Source organism: Schistocerca cancellata, chromosome 12 (genome assembly GCF_023864275.1).
Source record: "Schistocerca cancellata isolate TAMUIC-IGC-003103 chromosome 12, iqSchCanc2.1, whole genome shotgun sequence".
In the NCBI taxonomy this organism is placed as follows: domain Eukaryota; kingdom Metazoa; phylum Arthropoda; class Insecta; order Orthoptera; family Acrididae; genus Schistocerca; species Schistocerca cancellata.
In genome coordinates, this window is record NC_064637.1 from 34,298,566 (window position 1) to 34,317,080 (window position 18,515).

The following is an 18,515-nucleotide window of genomic DNA, read 5'->3' on the forward strand; positions in this document are numbered from 1 at the left end:
TATGTAATTAGCATGGTTTCAGAAAACATCATTCTTGTGCAACGCAGCTAGCTCTTTATTCACACAAAGTAATGGCCACTATTGACAGGGGATCTCAGGTTGATTCCGTATTTCTGGATTTCCGGAAAGCTTTTGACACCATTCCTCACAAGCGACTTCTAATCAAGCTGCGGGCCTATGGGGTATCGTCTCAGTTGTGTGACTGGATTCGTGATTTCCTGTCAGGAAGGTCGCAGTTCATAGTAATAGACGGCAAATCGTCGAGTAAAACTGAAGTGATATCAGGTGTTCCCCAGGGAAACGTCCTGGGACCTCTGTTGTTCCTGATCTATATAAATGACCTGGGTGACAATCTGAGCAGTTCTCTTAGGTTATTCGCAGATGATGCTGTAATTTACTGTCTAGTTAGGTCATCCGAAGACCAGTATCAGTTGCAAAGCTATTTAGAAAAGATTGCTGTATGGTGTGGCAGGTGGCAGTTGACGCTAAATAACGAAAAGTGTGAGGTGATCCACATGAGTTCCAAAAGAAATCCGTTGGAATTTGATTACTCGATAAATAGTACAATTCTCAAGGCTGTCAATTCAACTAAGTACCTGGGTGTTAAAATCACGAACAACTTCAGTTGGAAAGACCACATAGATAATATTGTGGGGAAGGCGAGCCAAAGGTTGCGTTTCATTGGCAGGACACTTAGAAGATGCAACAAGTCCACTAAAGAGACAGCTTACACTACACTTGTTCGTCCTCTGTTAGAATATTGCTGCGCGGTGTGGGATCCTTACCAGGTGGGATTGACGGAGGACATCAAAATGGTGCAAAAAAGAGCAGCTCATTTTGTATTATCATGTAATGGGGGAGGATACGTGAGTTGGGATGGAAGTCATTAAAGCAAAGACGTTTTTCGTCGTGGCGAGATCTATTTACGAAATTTCAGTCACCAACTTTCTCTTCCGAATGCAAAAATATTTTGTTGAGCCCAACCTACATAGGTAGAAATGATCATCAAAATAAAATAAGAGAAGTCAGAGCTTGAACAGGAAGGTTTAGGTGTTCGTTTTTCCCGCACGCTGTTTGGGAGTGGAATGGTAGAGAGATAATATGATTGTGGTTTGATGAACCCTCTGCAAGCACTTAAATGTGAATTGCGGAGTAGTCATGTAGATGTAGGAAACTGCTGCACTGTTGATTTGATTCATTGGTTGTTTGCTAGTTGGTGAGAGCAGCTCGCAATGGCTGAGACAATCGTAGATCTTCCCTGTTGTGAAGTGCACAATGTGATCAGATTTCTACTGGCAATATGATCTTCGGCTGCTGAAATCTGTCATGAGTTACACTTAGCATATGGACCTGAAGTAATGTGTGAAAAACAAGTTAAAAAAAAATTTTTGCTCTAACCTCAGGTTACAGGATTGTCACTGAACAGCTTGAATACCACAAACTGTGCCCGAGGTGGGTTCCAAAAATGCTCGCTGATCAGCACAAAGAGAAAAGAATGCGTAATGCATGACAGTTTTTGTTGTGCTATGGACGAGATGGAGATGATTTGTTTTCCCACATTGTTACAGGTTGTGCAATGTGGATATCATACACCAACACAGAAAAAAACAACAGTCAATGCAGTGGTACCAAACCAAAAATGTTTGAGCAGTCTTCCTTCTCAAATCAAAACATGAAGGCTACCATTTTTGCAGATGAGAAGGACATCTGTTTGACTGATTTGATGAACCGTGCTCAACAATTATAGTTGACATACACTGTAAGTGCTAGCCAAAGTGAGACATGCTATCCAAATTCGACACTGTGGGAAACTGTCGTCTGGCATAATCCTTCCTCGTGACAATGCATGCCCTCACATTGCTGCCAAAACTGAGGAGAAAATTCAAGATGCTTGTTGGGAACTTTTTTAGCACCCTCTGTACAGTCCCAACCTTGCACCAAGAGACTATTTCATCTTATTGCATTTGAAAAATTGCCTGGGTGGAAAACCATTTCAAAACAACGATAACCTCAAGACTGGTGTCACCAATTGTTTCAATTCCCAGGTGGCAGACTTCTATGCACAGGGTTTAAAGAAGCTTGTGCAACAATACAGAAAGTGTAGAGATGCGAACGGCGTTTGTGTGGAAAAGCAAAGTAGATATGTAGTAAAATATTACTGCCAATAAATATTTTGTCATCAGCTTATCTTTTTTTCTATGACAAAATGGATCTTAGTTTTGGAACAAGCCTCGTATATCTGCAAAAACTGAGGGATGTTCATAGTAAATTACTTCTTGTCATGCAGGTTGACAACAAACCCTCTACGTGCCATGTCACTAACAGAACTTCTCACACTCTGAATCTAGATATGCAGATAATTTGCAAAAAGACTGGAGTAAATATTTTAAGTTTCACTGATTTGCTTGTCTTTTGTTAACAAATATATCGACTCATTCCATACCAGCGAAGGTTCCCTTTCTCGGTGGAATCGTTAGAACATATCGAGTGAATCGACGAATGAATAGTTTCTGAATTCCCAATAGCTTTTCTTCCCCTACGTGAGTGATTTGCCTCTGTGCTCGGTGCTCGTAGGCTAGATAGCAATCCAATAATTTGTCCGGCGTATCGGAATTTCCGCAGATGTACGCGAACGAAGAGCGAGAGGCTCTCCAACGGATGAAGCGGCAAGACGAGGAGATGGAACTTAAGAAGCAGGAGGAGGAGGCAAAGCGGCAGATAGAGTACCGCCACCAGCTGCAGGACCAGATGATAGAGGCGTACAACCGGCGAGAGGCCGCCTTCATAGAGTTCCTGCAGGAGAAGCAGATGATCGACGAGGCTGTTCGCAGGATCCACGACGAGGACACGAGGTGAGGTGTGCGCCGAAGCAGGTGTCCACATTGGCAATTCGTGTGTCTGTGCTCTGCAGGTCACCCTGTGGTGTGTGGAGCAGGATACGTGGTGTACCACTGTCACTCCCCCCTTCCCATTCCAGTTACAAAGCGAGCACAAGAAGAACAGACTGTCGATACTGATACTCTTCAGTGTGAACACAAATATTTCGTGTAACATTTGTAATGGGAAGCAATATGTTGATTAACTCTACTAAGAATGTATACTGTACGAATTTTACAGTATTGAACTTTTTCAGTTTGAGAGTACTAAAGGAGCCATCTGTTTTACTTGCTAAACAACATTAAATGGCCTAGAATGAGTAAAATATTTCTTTAGTTAAGAAAATCAGTTTTGACAGGCTTAGCTGTAATCATCACATCTTAAAAACTCTTTTGTTGTTGTTACCAGTTCGTCCATCCGGTTTTGTATTGTCATCTCGGTTTCAGTAATCAGGTTATTTAAGAAGGGTGGGTGATTGGCCCACCATCCTTCCGTTGTGAAACATCTTTATTTTACATCAAACCTCGTGCCAAGTTGTCGAGTGAACAAAAATCAGCACATTACAAAAGGTTTGTCGTAACTAAAATATTTAAAAACACAAAGACCTTTTGCAAAATTGTATCACGAAATTTTAACCCTGTAGGAATCAAAATTACTAATGTCGTGTAGGTTGACAACGCACAATTTTTAAACTACGGAAACTTTGCACCGTGTGCTCCGATTGGCCGCGGGATTGCCCTGTTGCCGTATACTCTGTACAATGCGTGACCACAAATGCTTTGCCTGGCGGAGATCGCGATGTATCCGAGGCGTCCTGCACGCTCGGTGGTAGCGTGCCAGCCTTCCACTCTGGGGGCCTGGGGGCACATCTGCCAGGGTCCCGACACACCCATTGTATATTCATGATAAGATGTAGTGGGAACAAACCCATCAACAGCTGTTCGTTTGTGTACAGAAAGTCTTTTACAAATTGTGTTGGCCCCAGAAAGGGCCATTTTGGTTGCTAGAACATAGTTTACTTAAAGCAGGTGCTCGAACTGGTGTCCCTCTGACGCGACACAATGTCGAACGGTGTTTTGCCGAACTCTTTCAAAGATTCCTAGCATTGCCCTGATGTGATTGGTGGCACGTTGAATGCAGTCCATTAATTCCTCTTCGTTGCTAGGTGGTACGTGTTTGGGTGGGTGAGCTATGACCTTGAAGAATCCCACCAGGAAAAAGTTCGGTGGCGTGAGGTACGGTGATCACGGGGTCCGTGACGAAAACCTCTGCCAATTACCCTGCCGTCAAAGAGTTCATTTAAATATCTGCGCACAGCACGACTGTTACGTGTAGGCACCGCAGTGTGCTGCAACCATATGCGTAGCCGTATGTCCGAGGGAACATCTTCCAGTAGGCCAGGTAGAGTTTCTTGCAAAAAGCGAAGGTAATTTGCCCCAGTAAGTCAAGAAGTGGACAGACAGGCCCAATCAGATGGTCACTCACAATGCCTGCCCCAATGTTGAGCAAAAATCATTCCTGGTGTCCACGGACGTACGTGATGTGAGAATTTCCCCTTGCCCAGTAATGAACCTTTCAAGTGTTGTAAAGGCTACCCTGACGGAAGGTGCACTCGTTGGTAAACAACACAGTGGCACAGGGTAGTCGTGATCTAGTGCAACATGTTGCAGAAACCACCGGCAAAACCTTAGCCTGTGTTCATAGTCCGCCACTGGATTTAGCTCACAGGGTGGAAACTATATGGATGCTGGCCACCATCCCTCAAAACCTCCCAGAATAATGGATGAGTGACCTCATGTTGTGTCCAACTTCTCGAGTATTTGTGGTAGGTGCTTCCTCAAAGCACTCGTAAACAGTCTCTTCAGATGCAGCGTCCCTTTGTGTTCGAGGTCTTCCAGCATTACCACGATATCGTGCTAATGAGCCTGTTTTGCCAAGTCGCCGGTGAATTGCTGTAAACGTTAGCGGGTGTGGGTGGCGTCTTGCTGGGTACCGTTCCTCGTACAACTGTCGAACTTTGTGCACATTACTGTTGGCTAGTCCATAAACAAAACCGTAGCTCATTGTTCTTCGAACGAACACTGTGCCGCCACGGTTACTGTATGACTAAATCGCAGGTGACGTGTGTGTGCTCCAAAGCGAAGCTTATGTGTGAATGACTCTGACTTGAGGTGGAGACTAACAGCAAGACCTATTTGACACGTGTATGTGTGTGTCATGTTGGGGCAGTGAGGGACTTTTGTATGTGTGAACTGACAACCGTAGCGCTACCCGTCAACTGACAAATGGCAACTGGGCAGTCCCACCGCCAATCGGAGTGCGTGGTGTCAAGTTTCTGCAGTTTAAAAATGGTGCGTTGTGGACCTACACAACATTAGTAATTTTGGTTAGCTGACATCAGCTATCCAGGTTAAAATTTTGTGACACTATTTTTCTCCACCCTGTATACGGACATGGCCTTTCGCACAAGGAGCTTTATGTTTTTAAATATTTCCGTTATGACAAACCATTTATAATGCGCCAATTTTTATTCACTTGAACTTGATGTGAGTTTCAATGGAAAATGAACACGTTTCACAACAAAAAGATTTTTAAGACCTGGAGATGACAAAAAAGTCTGTTGAAATGGGTTGTCTTAAATAAAGAAATATTTTATGTGATCTAGGCTGTTGAATGTTTTGTAGCAATTTTACAGTAAACATGAGAGGGCGTTGTGTAATAAATTTTTTATACAAGTTCTATCAAAATCTATATTACTAATAAAATTGTAAACTCATCATGTCGCTCTGTCTGAACGTGCTAATCTCCAAAACTATTGGACGAATTTTCATGAGGTTATGAGGTAACTTGAGTAGTTTGGGACAATGTATGGGCTTTATTTCATCAAAATTGGAACATGGAGAAAAGAGATATTGTAATTTAAAATTTTATCTAAAATTGTCTGCTGAGCTTGGTAGTTTAGCAAAGAACCAGTAGATGACACTGTTAGTTTATTATAATACCAAAGAACCAATGGATGGTGTTGTTAATATTTTTTAACCCAATGATAGATGTATTTTTGGAAGTCTGCATGAATGACAGAATTAAGCACTGCAGACTTATCTCCTAGAATTGAAATTAACAGTGTTTTTACTTAGCTAGGATATATAGATTTACTGATTTTGCTTTATGTATCTAAAACTTAATGACATTGCTTTGCTTCTTGTGGCAGGATTTATTTATATTCTTTGCTAGGAAAAACAAATTTATTAAGTTTGATTTTTCATTTTGGTGCCTACTTATTAGATGTTATTTAGTTTAGTTTATGAATAAAACTGCATAGAAAGCGGTCGTGTCATTGAATACACCAGATTAGCTGAAAGACTGAGGACTTAAAGAATCCAGTGGAGATTGTGATCTGAGACTTGCTATGGTGTGAGGATATCAGGCTTTCCCTAACTGTGAGGAAACTGCTTCCAAAAGCGAAGATCAGTGTAACTCTGATCGAAAGCATCATGCATTATCTCACTCCTCAGAATCCTTCACTTACAGAGACTTAAAGGTACTTCTTTCCAGAGTAACATAATAGAAGTGGAAATATTTATGGGAAATCACATGTGCAAGCAAGTTTTTATACCCCTAATCCCACTTATTCCTAACAATATACCATTTAGCTTTAAACGTGTATGTGGGTTATGTTATGCAGTGACCATAAACAAAGCACAAGGCCAGATGCTTAGAGTCAGTTGCTTTTCACAGGGTCAGCTCTGTGTGGCTGTCTCCCATGTTAGTGAAGCAAATGAGCTCTTTGTTCATATCCCCAAGCATACTACTAAAAACTTTGTATACAAAGAAACTTCATAAGTCAATAATAAATTACATGCATATGAAGTCTCAGGCACAGTTTCTTAGCTAGTCAATTAATGATCTCCTTCTATGAATAACTCAACATTTGTTATAGGTTGAGTACAGGTGAACAAGAGCTTGAACCCAGCCAAAAAGACAGCAAGAGTTCTAAACATATTTTTTAGTGACTTTGTTGTCTTGCATCTTTATTGGTAACTCTTGTAGAATATCAGTCTAAGGTCCTCTTTGACACTCAGAATAGTGCCAGTAGCTCTGCACTGCACATAGTGTGATGTAGGGATACCTGCTGCTGAACTTTGTCTGCCGCGTATTGCTTGAGGATAACAAACAAAATACAAAATTAAAATTTGAACAAATACAGGATATTATATACATATAAATGAGGTCTATCTGTAGCCTAGATTTGAAGAGAAACAAAGACATCAACGGCAATTGTGTAATGCCGGTCTGGGACTTTAACCCAGATATCCCACTTTACAGGAGCCTTAATTGCCTCAATGAACCAGACACACTTCCCACCTGACCCAAATTCTCAGCTTGAAACATGCTAGTTGCATCTACTGTCAATTAACTCCTTTGCTCACAGCTTTTGGCTGTGTCCTGCATGTAGTGTGCATCCACACTTAAGTTACCACGGGCCATCTATGCTCATAGATATAACTATGATATTTACAGGGTGAACATTAATAAAACTGACAAACTGCAGGGATGAGTTCCTGACTGGAGATGGGGGAAAGAAGGTGCTATGAACATGTGTCTGAAAATGCATCATTGTCACAGTAGGTGGCGATGGCGTATGACAGGTCCTCTGATCACGTGCCATGTGTTCCCTGTGTGTTGCAGGCTGTGTAATTGATGCAGCATACTACGAGGGTTGTCCAGAAAGTAAGTTCCGATTGGTCGCAGAATGGAAGCCACAGTGAAAACCAGAAACATTTTATTTGCAACAGTTAGGTACACCTTCCACTTACTTCTCTACACAGTCGCCGCTCCAACTTCGAGTGTTGTCGTAGTGTTGTATCAACTTTCCAATATCCTCATCAGAGGAAGCAGCCGCCTGTGCTGGCAGCCAGTTATCTGCACTGGTCTGCAGCTCGTTGCCTTCGGAAAAATTTTGTCTTCGTAGCCAGCAGTTCTTGTGAGCAGAGATGAGTCTCAGGGCGAGCCAGTTATGGACTGTATTGTGGTTGATCAGACACTTCTCATCAGAAACGCTGCAGGAGTGTCTTCACTGCCCCTGCAGTGTGCGGCCGAGAATTGGCACGAAGAAGGAACTGCTCGACAGTTGTGTTATGTGGGCTGCACGACACAAGCAAAATCCGTAACCAGGCCCTCATACTTGGTGGGAGAAGCTATTCCCTACGCATCTTTACGTGCTCACTGTTCGCTAAAAACTGAAAAGAGTGACGTGACACAATTGACGGGCATATTGGAGACACTGTCCAACACATCTGTGCAAAGCTTTACCGGATTTTCTCACTGGGTTCCATTTCGTGACCAATCGGAACTTACTTTCTGGACAACCCTCATATATGCAACAGAACAGTTTGGTATTCATGTTGGGAACAAGCCGAGATGGTGTTAGTGTGTGCCCAAGCAGATGGAATCGATCCAGAGGCAGCATGACTATGCTAAAACAAATGCCCTCACAGACACCAGCCACCTCACGTGACATTTCAAAACTTTTTCTGGATGTTTGTATGATAATGAGTCCTTTCAGGTAGACGAATATGCAGGGAGGTGGTGGACTGTGCGAACACCAGATTTTGAGGATCTATTTCTACAGGGTACTGAGACAACCTCTAGTACAGGCTCCAGACAAGTGGCATGCCAACATGGTGTAAGCTGAGGTACAGTTATGTGTATCCTGTTTGACAACCACTACTACACCTATCACCTGCAATCCAGTGGAGGCCACATTGAACATCTGTTTTGATGTGGGTGCAGTGCAGCGGTGTACTGTGTTTCGGGATGATTTGTTGTCATTGCACACACGCTATCCATTTCCGGACACACATTTTAGGACCTTTTTTTCTCCATTTCCAGTCAGTTTATAAATGGTATTGCATCCACAACGGGCAATGCCCTTCTGATATCAGTAAGTAGTCTCAGAAGGGAAATACCTGTGGACCAAGGGTAAGCAAACCAGCAGGGCAGAGACGTTGTGCTGGAAGCATAATGTAGTCGGTGTACAGCTGATACACAGCACAGATGGTGCACAAACTAAATTTATGCTGTTACAAGTTAATTGCCCTTGCTGTGTTTCAGTATCTATTTTGCACTGTTTGTTCCTTACCTTTTGCAAGGAAAAGATCTGTAATGAAGCATTGTGTCTTTACAGGGAGTTTGAGCAGAAGATGCTAATGATGAAGAAAACAAAGAAAGAAATGGATGACTTCAAGAAGGCACGTGACGAGTGGAGGAAGAAGGAAATGGAATCAGTTGAAATGGAAAATAGGTGAGTCTATAAACCTGTTGATGCCTGCAGTTGTCATCTCTATTATTTGCTGCATCTCTTTTATAACTTTCTTTGTTGTTACATCAGTTGGCCTCCATACTATAGAGTTTGGTAAAAGCGAGAAGGTGAATGAGGGAAAGAAAGTTCCCCACACTCCCCTTCTCTCTCTCAGTCCACAGCCTAGACATAGATTCACACTGGTCCTGTTACACCGTTGGAAATGGTATGAAGGTCCATGTCAAAAACCTGTTAGTTCAAAGATAAATGAGATGCCTATAATCCTGTTTAAATTAGATGCTATATGACAGCTAGCCGGCTGAACCACTTCTATCAAAACTACAGTAGAAGCCTACCATTGTCGGTCCCAAATGTTGCCACTTCCATTGGGCAAAGCATTGTATCTGTCGGTTCTCGAGCTGGAAAGTTTTCTGGATGCAGAACTATTCCGTGTCTCAAGAAGAAACATAACTCTACTAATAATTAGAATTAAGAACAGATATTTGATATGCATAGAGGCATGTAGTGATCTGTACCATATGTGAAGTTCAGATTTTGTACAAGATTTTCATAGGAGATTTGTGACTGTACACTGTGTACTTGTTCAGAGTTAAATATTGGGGGCAGAAAAAAATTTCTGAAGCATATAGCAAAAAAAGCCAGCTAATTTAAAATAATCTGTAGTGTAAAACCATTTATGTACTCATCTGCCATTCTACATTCCATCCTAAAACTGTGTTGTAGACCATGCCTATATCCATTTTTTATTTTTTTTAAAGAGACTGTTGTGCTGATGCATTAGTTCTTTAGTATGATGAAGAAATGTTGGGTTTTTAATGTTTCAGCCATTTAATGTTCTAAGCATCCATATTCAGCTATTTCTGAAAGTTCATAGTTTTGATAAATTTCACTATTCACAATAAATGTTTTTCTAAACAATAAACAGGACCTCCAGTAACCTCTCTCTGTTAGTGACACTCACACAGTAATGAGCACACCGATGGATGATTTTCTGAAAGCATTATACTTCATACAAAACTGTTAATTTTCTGCCACCTGGTTCTTGTACAGAATGGTGTCAGAGGTATCACAAAGCTTTTTTTTTTACCAAGCCTTTACAGTTCACTGGGTGGCAAACATTATTTGTAATTTAACATGCTATGTACCAGTTACATAGTGATCAGAATACAGATGTTGGCTGCTGCCCTGTGATAGGGAGGAAGGGCTTGTTTCCCTGCACCTCTCCCTCGCCTATGGTTGTCTAACTTTGTGTTTGTTTATGCTCGCAGTTATCTGCCACTATATAAAATTGGTGTCCACAGTCTACGTCTTAGCAATAGGAAAACAAATTCTGTTACATTTATTGACTGCACTGAAATTCTTTCCCTGATGTTAAAATAGAGTTACTTTTGGTTCTACTTCTATGCTATGTGCATTGTCAGTTCTATCTGTAGCACTGTCAAGCATGGATCTCACAGCTTTAAATGCTCACAAAACGTTGAACTTAATATTCTGAAGACTTTGTAATTGTCAGATTGGGTGGGAAAAGGAAAGTAATGTCCAGAAACATCTTAAATGAGAAACACATTCAGTTCATTGGCACAAAAATGCTACTTTTTTCAACAGAACAATCACACATTCTGGGAAAAAAACAAAAGACGAAGAGAGATGCAAATTTCACATAAAATAGATGCTATATTTTGTGGTCTCTATGCATGGTGGAAGGTGCTTTTTACCATTTCTTTCATTTCAGAAGATACTTCATAATGATGTTTTGCATCAGAGGGTGCTTTGTACTGTGTCAGGTGGCAGAGGGTCTTCCGCACCAGTTGTGTGTGACAGAATGTACCAATGTCGAGTGGCAGAGTGTGCTTCCTATCAGTGTTGCATGGCGGAAGCTGCTTTGTACCGATGTTGCATGGCATATGGTGCTTCATACGAATGATTCGTGCAGAGCATTCATCTTGCCGATGTTGCGTGGCAGAGGGCTCTTCGCAGCTGGCTGTAGCTTACACGAAACTTTTTTGCAGTTGGGTGAACTGCTCGAAACTGGCACTGCAGTTGGGCCGTTGGCAAGTGGCCGTAGCTCACACCGAACTGGTGCTACAGTCAGGCAGACCGGGTAACGCAGTAGCTCACGGCTCCCGTCATTCCCACAAGATTTCACTTCAAACTGTGATTAAATATGGAACAGCTAACAATCGTCCCTCCTGAGATCTTTTCTGATGCGGGTTGTTTACATCATTTGAGTTATGTAAAAGTTACGATATTCCCTTACCTAATATTGACAGATTGAAGTGGCACAAATTGATCACACTGGGCTCACATTTGGAAGGACGACAGTTCAAACCTGCACTGGCCATACCGATTTAGGTTTTCCACGATTTTCCTAAATCGCTTCAAGCAAATGCCAGGATGGTTGCTTTGAAGGGACACAGCTGACTTCCTTCCCATCCTTCCCTAATCTGATGAGACAGATGACCTTGCTCTTTGGTCCCCTCCCCCAAATCAACCAACCAACCTAATATTGTTCTCTGAATTTTAATTATAACTCTGTACACTGACCCACAAACAAAGCTACTGCTGTGCCAGATGAGTCATCCTGCTGTGGATACTTAGTGCTACACATGCGAAGCCTGGGTGGGTAATCAGTTTCCTACAGTTTATGCTATTATAGCCTATTACAGAGCTTCTCAAACAGTTATGTTCAGCTATTTTTGCTTTTTGTATAATTGCTAGTCTTGCAAACAAATGTATCAACCTTCTGACATATTTTGCGTATTTTCACTCGGTAACATTTTATAGAATAATGTTCTGGGGTAACTCATTGTACTGAATGCACAAAAGCAAGCAGTAAGAATAATATATGGCTTTCACCTACAGACATCCTGTAGTTACCCCTTCGAGGAGCTAGGCATTTTAAGTGCACTGTCACAATGCATATTTTCACTGATGAAATTCATCCTAACTAATCCGTCGCAATTTGAGAAGAACAGTGATGTGCATAACTACAACACTAGAGGAGAAAATGACCTGTACTACCCATTGTTAAAGCTGTCAGGGGCTTAGAGAGGAGCTCATTTCCCCAATAACATAAAACGTGTGACAGGTGGCGAAACAGGTTTTAAATCTAATTTAAAATCATTTCTCTTGGACAACTCCTTCTAGTCCATTGATGAAGTTCTACTTAAAAACAGGTAGCCAGTTTAAAAAAAACCTTGTTTTTAAGTGTAGCTGTGTTAATGTGCTCATTAATGTTAACACTAATCATGTATACATATCCTGTAAACTGACTCATTCTACATCATTTTGAGAAAAGAATTGCTCAAATGATCCATGGAACACGTAATTAACTAACTTAGTTAATAACATAATGTAATCAACACGCATTTCATTCATGTTTTTAGTATTCATTTATCAGATCCTGCCTTTTGGAATAGAAACTAAGTGGTATCCAGTATTTCATTGATATATAAACAATGAGATTTAAAGCAACTTCCAGATTATTGGATACTATTTAAAATCGATTGAATTTCTACAACCGTGTAACTTAGCACATTAACCTAGTGTAAGTCAATTTTGTAACTAAAGTTTATTAGTAAGTAGTTCTATGAAATTTAAATATCAAATTCTTGTGTGAAGTAAAAAGTCCCCATTAAAATTAACCACACCATGCGGGCTTTCAAATTAATGATGTGGTGTTGTGGCCACCAACTACGCACCCTCCGACTCAATGTTGAAATATTAAAAGTTTTGGCTGGTTTCATTGCCTAGGGGCAATGCTGCATTACAGGCCAAAAACTGCTGAGTCTACAGTATACGATAAGAATACACACATGAATCGAATGGTCGAAGGTTTCTATCACTCAGCAATTGCGAATTATGAATGTAACATATAAATTTATAAATGAAAGATTGCAACTAAATAAAATCTGCAGGTACTATCTTGTTGTTGTTGTTGTGGTCTTCAGTCATGAGACTGGTTTGATGCAGCTCTCCATGCTACTCTATCCTGTGCAAGCTTCTTCATCTCCCAGTACCTACTGCAACCTACATCCTTCTGAATCTGCTTAGCGTATTCATCTCTTGGTCTCCCCCTACGATTTTTACCCTCCACGCTGCCCTCCAATACTAAATTGGTGATCCCTTGATGCCTCAGAACATGTCCTACTAACCGATCCCTTCTTCTGGTCAAGTTGTGCCACAAACTTCTCTTCTCCCCAATCCTATTCAATACTTCCTCATTAGTTATGTGATCTACCTATCTAATCTTCAGCATTCTTCTGTAGCACCACATTTCGAAAGCTTCTATTCTCTTCTTGTCCAAACTATTTACCGTCCATGTTTCACTTCCATACATGGCTACACTCCATACAAATACTTTCAGAAATGACTTCCTGACACTTAAATCTATACTTGATGTTAACAAATTTCTCTTCTTCAGAAACGCTTTCCTTGCCATTGCCAGTCTACATTTTATATCCTCTCTACTTCGAACATCATCAGTTATTTTGCTCCCCAAATAGCAAAACTCCTTTACTACTTTAAGTGTCTCATTTCCTAATCTAATTCCCTCAGCATCACCCGACTTAATTCGACTACATTCCATTATCCTCGTTTTGCTTTTGTTGATGTTCATCTTATATCCTCCTTTCAAGACACTGTCCATTCCGTTCAACTGCACTTCCAGGTCCTTTGCTGTCTCTGACAGAATTACAATGTCATCGGCAAACCTCAAGGTTTTTATTTCTTCTCCATGGATTTTAACACCTACTCCCAATTTTTCTTTTGTTTCCTTTACTGCTTGCTCGATATACAGATTGAATAACATCGGGGAGAGGCTACAACCCTGTCTTACTCCCTTCCCAACCACTGCTTCCCTTTCATGTCCCTCGACTCTTATAACTGCCATCTGGTTTCTGTACAAATTGTAAATAGCCTTTCGCTCCCTGTATTTTACCCCTGCCACCTTTAAAATTTGAAAGAGAGTATTCCAGTCAACATTGTCAAAAGCTTTCTCTAAGTCTACAAATGCTAGAAATGTAGGTTTGCCTTTCCTTAATCTTTCTTCTAAGATAAGTCGTAAGGTCAGTATTGCCTCATGTGTTCCAGTATTTCTACAGAATCCAAACTGATCTTCCCCGAGGTCGGCTTCTACTAGTTTTTCCATTCGTCTGTAAAGAATTCGTGTTAGTACTTTGCAGCTGTGACTTATTAAACTGATTGTTCGGTAATTTTCACATCTGTCAACACCTACTTTCTTTGGGATTGGAATTATTATATTCTTCTTGAAGTCTGAGGGTATTTCGCCTGTTTCATACATCTTGCTCACCAGATGGTAGAGTTTTGTCAGGACTGGCTCTCCCAAGGCCGTCAGTAGTTCCAATGGAATGTTGTCTACTCCGGGGGCCTTGTTTCGACTCAGGTCTTTCAGTGCTCTGTCAAACTCTTCACGCAGTATCGTATCTCCCATTTCATCTTCATCTACATCCTCTTCCATTTCCATAATATTGTCCTCAAGTACATCGCCCTTGTATAGACCCTCTATATACTCCTTCCACCTTTCTGCTTTCCCTTCTTTGCTTAGAACTGGGTGTCCATGTGAGCTCTTGATGTTCATACAAGTGGTTCTCTTATCTCCAAAGGTCTCTCTAATTTTCCTGTAGGCAGTATCTATCTTACCCCTAGTGAAATAAGCCTCTACATCCTTGCATTTGTCCTCTAGCCATCCCCGCTTAGCCATTTTGCACTTCCTGTCGATCTCATTTTTGAGACGTTTGTATTCCTTTTTGCCTGCTTCATTAACTGCATTTTGATATTTTCTCCTTTCATCAATTAAATTCAATATTTCTTCTGTTTCCCAAGGATTTCTACTAGCCCTCGTCTTTTTACCTACTTGATCCTTTGCTGCTTCATCCCTCAAAGCTACCCATTCTTCTTCTACTGTATTACTTGCCCCCATTCCTGTCAATTGTTCCCTTATGCTCTCCCTGAAACTCTGTACAACCTCTGGTTCTTTCAGTTTATCCAGGTCCCATCTTATTAAATTCCCTCCTTTTTGCAGTTTCTTCAGTTTTAATCTACAGGTCATAACCAATAGATTGTGGTCAGAGTCCACATCTGCCCCTGGAAATGTCTTACAATTTAAAACCTGGTTCCTAAATCTCTGTCTTACCATTATATAATCTATCTGATACCTTTTAGTATCTCCAGGGTTCTTCCATGTATACAACCTTCTATCATGATTCTTAAACCAAGTGTTAGCTATAATTAAGTTGTGCTCTGTGCAAAATTCTACCAGGCGGCTTCCTCTTTCATTTCTTAGCCCCAATCCATATTCACCTACTACGTTTCCTTGTCTCCCTTTTCCTACACTCGAATTCCAGTCACCCATGACTATTAAATTTTCGTCTCCCTTCACTATCTGAATAATTTCTTTTATATCATCATACATTTCTTCAATTCCTTCGTCATCTGCAGAGCTAGTTGGCATATAAACTTGTACTACGGTAGTAGGCGTGGGCTTTGTGTCTATCTTGGCCACAATAATGCGTTCACTATGCTGTTTGTAGTAGCTTACCCGCACTCCTATTTTCCTATTCATTATTAAACCTACTCCTGCATTGCCCCTATTTGACTTTGTGTTTATAACCCTGTAGTCACCTGACCAGAAGTCTTGTTCCTCCTGCCACCGAACTTCACTAATTCCCACTATATCTAACTTTAACCTATCGATTTCCCTTTTTAAATTTTCTAACCTACCTGCCCGATTAAGGGATCTGACATTCCACGCTCCGATCCGTAGGACGCCAGTTTTCTTTCTCCTGATAACGACATCCTCTTGAGTAGTCCCCGCCCGGAGATCCAAATGGGGGACTATTTTACCTCCGGAATATTTTACCCAAGATATTTACTATCTTAACGACTTTAAATAATGAGTACAATAGTAGAAGTACTTTTGAGAATGCTATATATTTCTACAAAACACTTATTGGTGTCGATGGTCCAGCAATTAAATAAAATTTAAGTTGAATATCAGGGAAACAATAGATTCCTACAGCACGTAATTAGTTACGAACAACAACACAGCTCGTGAGATATTCACTTCTAAATGCACACTATGTCTTCACTGTAGAAGCCACAGAAATCTCACAAGTTCACAAGTTGGCACTCCAAAGTATTTCTATCTGCCACGACCACATGCTAACCGCTCCACACTCTCCAAGTCTCTTGCCACAACCGAGCATCCGTCGCGCCGTTACATCCAGCACCTTCCGTGTCCTGTCCCGTACTCCCCCAGCAATCCCGCACTGCTCAGAACTCGCTTCCATCCAGTCTCCCCATTCAAGAGCACTGTGATTGGCTAGAGCGCTCGTGCCGTGTCTTCAGTCCCATGTACACTCACAAACATATTTAAACACATACAAAATACTGGAGTTACATTTAAATAACATGAAATTAAATAAATATTCATATGGCTGGACCATAAACACGCTCTAACACACATTATTCGATACGTAAACAAATTAAATAAACATACATCAAAGGAATAAAACAAAAGGTAGGCCTGTAGCCTAATGTCTCTGTGCTTTCTAAAACACAGTAAATATTTAACCAATTTCTTCATGAATAGTATATCTCGGATATAAACAAAAACATAGATGAATAAATATATTTATAAGCATGCTGCTACTGTTTTTTCATTTAACTGGGAGTACTTATGGCCTGGCGCGATTAGTAGTAATAGGCCACTTTGACCTCCAATAACTCATGTACTACTCAAGTTACATGCCTGTAATTCATAACAATTTAGATTTACACTAATAGCTTTCTAAAGACAAGTAGATCAAAGAAATAGAATGAACTGTTTAGATTTTTGAAATTAGTTGCTGCATGTTACTTGTATAATTTACAGTCAGATACTAAACTTTAAACTAATAAAGATATTTAAAATCTGATTACACCATCAGAATTGTCATGCAAATAATGGTAATGTACATGTTTCTTTTTGAGGTATCATGATTCATCTGGCCACTATTAATTTCTATACGAACTGTGAAATGTCTGCCATGACGGTTTCACAAAGGCCGCCATCTTTGGTACTCCCGGCATGTCTCCTTCACCGTCACAGTGTCACTACGGACCACGTGGTCCGGCCATTGTGCGGCATCGTGCAGTCGCTAACGAGCCGCGGCTTGCCCAGCGGCCCAAGCGATGGCCGCCAACTCTGAACTTACAATATCTCCAGGGCTCTGCAACTCGCCCGTTACCTCACAACCATAGGAATCAGCAAAACACAAATGACCATCTGAATATTACAGATTTTGGTTCCATTGCCTGTGAAGTAATTTTGATATCTGCTAGGGGCTTCCTATGTGAAACCAAATTTCTAAAGGAAGAAAAATCATATTTATTTACTCTACGAATGGTATCAAACTATGTGGAGATTCCCCATTTCATTATGTTTTAGATTCTGTAAACTAGTGAAACTATTTTTTTTTTTTTTTTGTCTGTTAATCTTGCACCCTATAGTAACTGCCCAGTTTTGCCTTTTTATATGGTTGTAGTATTCATTAACTGGTGTTTATGCTGACCTTGCTAAAAATTATAACTCACATTTGGTGATTACCATCATTAACTTTGAAGTCTGTCATTGTTTCAGTTTGTCAAAATGGAGAAAACAAATAAATGAAAAAAAGTCTTAGATAGATAGTTTTAGCTGATTATCAGATTATATTGTCACAGCAAAACTGTTGTAAACATCTTACTGACTCATCTGTAACATTTTTCCTGTCATTTACAGGAGGCTCGTGGAGTTCTTGCAGAAGAGAGAGGAGCGGGAAAAAGAAAGGATGCAACAGTTGAAAGAAAAAGAAGAGAAGAAGGCCAGGGTGAAAGAGAGCCTTTCCCGCAAGCTCTTTGAGGAAGATGTGAGTTTTAATTGCAGCTAGTGTAGCTAGTTCTGCTGTGGAACCTAATGACCAAGTCTATGGGTGACAAAAAAAAGCAGTGTAAAATTTCAAGACAGATAAGTGGGACAAGCTTTCTAGTGTCCTAGTCAGCAGCTTGTGTTCAGCTTTGCTGACTCAATCATGGGGCCAAGGGTTCAATTCTCGGCCAGGTTGGGGATTTTCTCTGTCCCGGACTGGGTGTGTTTGTCATCACCATCAGCATCATCAGCAGCAGCAGCATTAGTATCATCACCATCAATGTGCAAGTCACCCAAGTGGTGCCAAAGGAAAAGATATGCATCAGGCAGCCAAACTCCCCAGAAGCCAAAAATTCCATACACACATTTCATTTATCTAATGTCCTGCACTACATGTTATTCTTTAAG

At 40.8% G+C, this 18,515-nt stretch overlaps 1 protein-coding gene across 1 annotated transcript in view; it reads left to right on the forward strand.

Annotated features, from left to right (window-relative positions):
• The window catches only part of LOC126109800 (meiosis-specific nuclear structural protein 1-like), a 106,554-nt gene that overhangs the window by 39,130 nt on the left and 48,909 nt on the right, over nt 1-18,515 (forward strand). Inside the window, exons 5-7 of the mRNA XM_049914858.1 lie at nt 2,623-2,852; nt 9,065-9,181; nt 17,982-18,108. Coding sequence (XP_049770815.1) covers nt 2,623-2,852; nt 9,065-9,181; nt 17,982-18,108 — 474 coding nt within the window. The remainder of the gene's footprint in view (nt 1-2,622; nt 2,853-9,064; nt 9,182-17,981; nt 18,109-18,515) is intronic.